This window comes from Acanthisitta chloris, unplaced genomic scaffold, assembly GCF_000695815.1.
Source record: "Acanthisitta chloris isolate BGI_N310 unplaced genomic scaffold, ASM69581v1 scaffold19837, whole genome shotgun sequence".
NCBI lineage: Eukaryota > Metazoa > Chordata > Aves > Passeriformes > Acanthisittidae > Acanthisitta > Acanthisitta chloris.
Window position 1 is genome coordinate 16,149 of NW_008682277.1, and position 6,310 is coordinate 22,458.

A 6,310-nucleotide genomic window follows, 5' to 3' on the forward strand; every position below is an offset into this window, starting at 1 on the left:
GAGAGAGGACAGCCTAGGCATACTGCTTCTCTCTGCACTAAAAATATCTTCTAAAAAGCACAAGCTGCAGACTAGCTCTTTCTGAGACAGCTTCTATGGTTTATCCCTCTAGGCAGCCTAGGTATCAGATGCTGGGAATACACGCTGGGGAGAAATGGTTGTGCTCTGTCGAGAAATGTGGACTTCTTAACTGCCCTCTCAGAACAGATGTGACATCCCAGAGCCTGGGGAGAACAATAGTGGGGAAAGTTTAAACGAGCAGCAAGCTGAAAGATTCCTTGAGGTAAGGTCTGTATACCGCCTTTGCCTCTGCAAAAGCAGACGGTGTTTCCAACAACCTGGATACTAGAAGACTAGAATGTTGCAAGTGTCTGGTCTGAGCGTGGGAAGGGGGACTTTGCACCCCTGCAGCACAACACTAGAGGATCATGGCAGTCTTAACTCCGTCTCACACCTTCCAGCTATAACTGTGGCTGGAAACATAGGCTACCAACGAGCAGAGTGGAAAAGCTGTTCACAAGGTTATGCATGCAAAGCAGTACTGCTTCAGAGCAGGTTTTCTCAATGCAAGATGGGACAGTCAAATTTTCTGGTTTTCTGTAAGCATGGAAGGAAACAGACCTGTTATACAGAAGCAGCTGAGGTGCTAAGATGACAGACAAGAGCAGCTTGACAGAAAAGGAGGAGGAGCTGTCAGACTAACTGCAATAAGGCCAAAATTGATTTAGGAATGGAGAATGCAGATACAGTAAGCAGTATGCCGTCTGCAGAGAAAAGCCTTCCTCACTTTCAAGGAGAATGCTGGCATGCAATGCCTCCAGAAGCCCAGTAATAACCCTGACACGTTTGACTTTCTCCACTGTCACAACCACCTCCTCACTGAATGGCCTGCTCTAATGAAGCAAGAACCTCACTCCCCCACTGGAGAATGGCAAAAATACTGTTTCAAGCCAGAAGAGCAAACAGCCTTATTACCTGAAGGCACTGGAACTATGAAAAGTCACTGAACAATTCCAGTCTCTGGAGGTCTGCTAGGCCAAACTCCTTCTTAAAGCAGGTGAGCAGGAGAGACCCTTAACATGGACAGTCTGCAACTTGGGAGCAGGTGGGATCAGAGAGGAAAGTATTTGAGCAATGAGCTGTTACTAACCCTTAGAAAGCTTCTGGTAACCACTTACAAGTGACTGGCTAGAGATGAAAAACTGTCTGAGTCGACATCACAGCTGAACAGCATTCCCCCACGGTTCTGCTGCATTAATCACTCTGCTGGCTGACTTATCTCTCCACATCAATTAAAGACACAACATAAATACTGGATTTAGAAGCTGTAGTCATGTTCAGTGGTCCATGTGTGATTTATGTGCAAGATGCACACAAACACACAGTCAGTCCAGAGAGTCTCTTTCACAGCTGCTGATGAATGCAAACCTTCTCAACCAGATCCCTGCATCCTGCTTACTCATGGAAGGATAGTCCATAGTTTTGGCTTCAGGAGAGTTTCTCACCTGCTTTGGTTGCTAAGTGGGGAGAGGGGAAGGTAATTTCTTCCCTCACATCTCTGCTGTCAGATGCAGACCCAGTGAAGTCCTCTCCTGTCTCCTTCCTTAGCTGGGGATAAGGAGATGGTCCAGTCCCTGGAGGGTGAACAACCAGCAATGCTTCAGAGCAAGATGAGTCCCTCCAGAACATTGTCTGCACCTTGAGATGAGGGAAGCGAGAAGATGTTGGCCCCATCCTGCTCCCCTCCTTGCATCCCTTCCTCTCAATATGCAGGGAGAGGCTTTGCCTGAGCAATGGTTACACACTGCAGCAGGGAGGGTGATGAGGAAGGATGACACCTCCCTGCACCACTGACGCATAGGCTGGCTTGCATGAACACATGCTTGCGGTGGTGTGACAGTAACTCCTGCTTGCACTGAGCCCCCCTAGAAAGCTGCAGGCTGCTCCACTGACACGCAGTTAAGTCTGCAGTTCAGTACCCAGGTGCGTTTTGGGTACCAGAGGAGGGCTGGAAAACAGCAGAGTATCCTTACATACTGCAAGTGGTGCTCCTGCATCACTGAGGTCAAGCAAGGATGTCTCCTAAAGGCAAACATTTCAGAAAAGAAGGGCAGAATGCAGGGTACCTTGTAAAGCTACTTGTCCAGAGCCTCAGTGGTGCCACCCAAGGAGATGCACTACTGAGACCTCCTGAGAAACTGCCCCACCTTTTATAATATCATCAGAGGGGAAAACCCAACAAATTACAGTACTGCTTAGTAGATGATCCTATTCCCATGGGAGGACGGGACCCTTAGGCTTTCACAACAAGATCACATATCTCTCAGCCTCCAAAATTATCACATGGGTGCCTGGGATGCTTAGAAATTGTAAAGTAACAGAGCAAAATGGCATTAACTAAAACTTAAGCAGAACCTACAAATTCTGGGTAAATTAATCTGCACGCCTCAGCAGTCTCACCAAGAGCGCTCCAAGCTCAACAAATGTTTAATGACTAAAAAATGCAGTGAAAACCTGCATTTGATAAGCCCAAATGAGACTTAAAAAATATACCCTAATCTGTTTACAAGTATACATGGAAATAGAGAATAAATAATCTAAAAAATTATCAGTTTTGCACTTCATTTTTTGACTTTTCCCATTTCTTAAAATCACCCTCTCTACAATGACTTTGAAGAGGAATTATCCACGTTCTGTGTCAAAGCTGGAAAATGCATTTAAGAGGAGTAATTTCTTTTTGAGCTCAGCAATTTAACGGGAGTCTACAGCAATAAGAATGTTAAAAGCCGGGGGGAAAAACGTTAAATGTCACATATTTGCCTTTTAAAGCACTGCACTCCATAATCACACGAGGTTTGCTGAGCATGTTCTAGTCTGCCTTCAAAAAGATCATCTAGTCAACCCCACCCTGACAGGCAAGCAGGGCCCATTTACAAATCTGCACTTTCTTGTTTCTGCTGCACGTACCCTAATGTTGTTACACAAGACAGGTCAAGTTTTCTTCTCAAATGTGCACTCCGCATCCCTTAAATGAATTTTTTCTTCTCTCTGTTCTGCTTGTTTGTTTTAAACGTCCACAGCATGATGAACCGAGCTGCAGGGATCTAGCTTTGTTTCCTCTCCATGAGCTGTTGATCTACCACTCTTAATTAATTCAAACAATGCCTCCCAATGAGCTCTGTCAAGCATCTGTGTATGCTGAGTCTCCCTACACAACATGCCGCACCACATCACTTTGGCTTCAGCAGCAGAAGGCATCTGTCTTCTTCAAGAAGAGGACTGAATGTTAACCCCACTCTAGTAAGAATGCACAACTTCTAGAGCCTCAGTGCTTGGGAATTGCTGACAGTTTCTATTCAGGACTCCGCCGTTTCTAACAGTGTTGCCAAGGTTAGGGGCCAATGTCCTGACTTTCAGCACGGAGTGGCCACTCTTAGTGGCAGATGTCAGATGTATGCGCACCCCAGCATCACTCATGAAAACAATCCCATCTGGTTGTGCTGCCAGGCTGCAGCTGCAAGCTCCAAAACCTCCCAGCATTTGAGAGCACAACATCTTTGTCACAGCCAACAGTCAGCACAGCACTGGGAAAGCTGTTGCATGGTGGTACTCAGTGCAGGAGGCAAGTCATGCGGTGCCTGTTAAGGGCCTTTTCTCTTTGATCACTCCCAGTCCTGCTTGCTGAACTGGCAGTTCAATAAGATAGATTAATTGACTTGGACCCTTGGGACGTCTGGCAGACCACAAACCCACTCAGGTGGCAATTTTATGATGTGTGGCCCTTCGACTACTTGGGTTGGAAACACCACTGCATTTCTAAATAGTCCTTGCATTGATCTTGGCGTTTCTGTATGCATTAAAGAATTGCATCCATCAGGAAGGCTGTCCTGCACCAGGCACAACAAAAATAACAGCAAGAAACAATTTCTAACTGGACCCTCAACATTAGCTCCCAAGGTGCTCTGCGGGAAAGGGCCACTTTGGTTGTACTACTCCACAAAGGGAAAGGGTGAGGCAAAATGGGAGAGACCTGTCCAAGCTCACCCTGTGGACTAGTATCAAACCTGAGATTAAAACCCAGGGTGTTAAGCAATGAGAAACCCAGCACTCTCTGCAGAGCCATGATGCTGCCCAGGCAAGAGGGGCTCGGAAGCAGGAAAATTATTTCTACATCATCTTTCTACTCTCTGTTCCTGAAAAGTGCTGGCCACCCTGAGAGTCCATGGCACACACAGGGGGCTTTCAGGTATGAAAAACTATTCACAGTTGTCTCTCCCTGTTCTGCACTCCCCTCTGAAAGCCTGATGCAGGGTACGCAGGAGCTGTGAGGTGAGCTCATTCCCTGTAGGTGGAGGCCAGGATCTGACAAAGCTGAGACTGCTGCCTTGTGCTGGCCTCCAGACACATAGGAGCCAGGACAGCATCAAACCCTGGTTTGACCCATGGTCAAGAACATGTCTGTCCCCTTCTCTGGTCTGCACCAGCTTCTTCCACCTATATGTGAGCTAAAGCAGGAAAACGGAGAACTGAGGAGAATTCCTTCCTGAAGAGAAAAGGCAAAGTGCTTTGTCACTATCAAAGGAATTGCAAGCGGCTATCTGTGCACACCAACAAGGAAACTCCTGGAAGGGGGAGCAACAGGACACAATATATCATAAGGCTCTATATAGCAGCTAAGTGAGAGCGTATAGTTTAAAACTACACAGAGGCCCTTTGTCTTTAATATGTAATGCTAATGGCTGACATCTACAGCAGACTCCTCTGCAAATAAATGTAAAGCCCAGATAGTCATTCCAACTGGGTAATCCCTAATCTCCCTGACTGCAGAGACAGCATGGGTTTGGATACCTTCCAGTCTGCTAACTCAGGAGAAGACTCTTTGCTTGGAAGGAAAGAAACAAATTGTTCCAATGCCATCATCCCAGCATTGCCAGGGGTTTCCAGGTTTCATTCCTTCACACTCATGGGTCCAGGGTCAATGCAATAACGATAAGCAACAGTGACTATTTACTATAGCACCTGCTGCTAAGTACCAGTACCACCATGCCCCACATGGTCAGGAAACTAGTGCTCCCAGCACCCTTGGCTCTAGCCAGGCTTCTGCAGCTGCCTGTTTGCACAGCTTTTCTCACAGCTACAGCTCATATTCACAGCACTGCAGCACTTGTCCAGTTATTTTTCCCACCCACCATATAAATAAAGTGACAAGTGACTTGAGAGATGAAAGCCACATGCCAATGGGAGGAGATAAATGGGGAAGAGACAGAATATACGTCACAGCGCTCTACCCCTCCCCCACCTCCTTTAGAAACAGAACAACACAAAAAGTCCCGATGCTTCAATTTCTAAATGATAAATTAACAAAGCAAAGCAAAGCAGGAGCAAAGACATCTCCCACAATCTGCACAGAAACAGCAAAATATACAATAGAAAATGTCACTAACACCCCATTCAGGCAGATGCACTTATTTTTTGGGAATGACAGGTTATTAAATGAAATAATTTTGACCACCGGTACTTTGCTGCATGGCTGTTCCCCCAGTTGTCATTTCCACCCTAAGTGACCTTCTGCTTAATGCTGGGTGTTTCTGGCCTGTAGTCCTTCCTCTCCGAGACATTGCGTTTCACCTTGGCACTAACTGGAGACTCCTGATTCAAAGAGGGACTTGAGTGGGATTTCTTCAGTCCTGGTGCATCGTTCTCTCCTCCACTCAGCAACTCCTTCACCCCTTCTTTCAGGATGCTGACGTAAATCTCATAGCGATTTTTCTGTGAAATGAAAAGAAAGGCCAAAATCAGTCTGGAAGAAATTCTGCAGGAGTACTTGAGAGATCATTGGGGTAACTTAATGGTTTCTGCTGGCCTTGATATGGTTGTGAACAATAGTGCCTGATGTGAACGTGAACAATAGTGGCTAATGTAAATCAAACTGTACAAAAAGGATTTCAGGCAGGTCAAGCCCAAGACTGCTGTGCAGTTAGAGGCACTCCATTCTGCAGCACACAAATTCCAGTGCTCTGCTAAACAGTGGCTCCCACCTACTTGGAGCACACCGTGTTTTCTGAGTAACACCATCAAGCAAAAACTTGCTGACCTTAGTCATGATGAGATGCATCCTGTGCATCTCATATACTTAGACGCTATGTGCCCCGTGTGGGCGTGGAGATAAAGTGCAGTAAACTAAAAGACAACAAAAATCCTGCTCTGCTTGTCTACAGCCCTCCCTTGCAACCCTCCACTCCCACCAGCAGATCCCGCTTTTCTTGTGATCGCTTTTCCTTCTTTTATTGCCCATGGGGAAAAACCAAAG

At 46.4% G+C, this 6,310-nt stretch overlaps 1 protein-coding gene across 1 annotated transcript in view; it reads right to left on the minus strand.

The window, feature by feature from the left end:
• Positions 1-5,556: 5,556 nt before the first annotated feature.
• PSD3 (pleckstrin and Sec7 domain containing 3) overlaps positions 5,557-6,310 on the minus strand; it is a 21,832-nt gene continuing 21,078 nt past the window's right edge. Inside the window, exon 7 of the mRNA XM_009078475.1 lies at positions 5,557-5,769. Coding sequence (XP_009076723.1) covers positions 5,557-5,769 — 213 coding nt within the window. The remainder of the gene's footprint in view (positions 5,770-6,310) is intronic.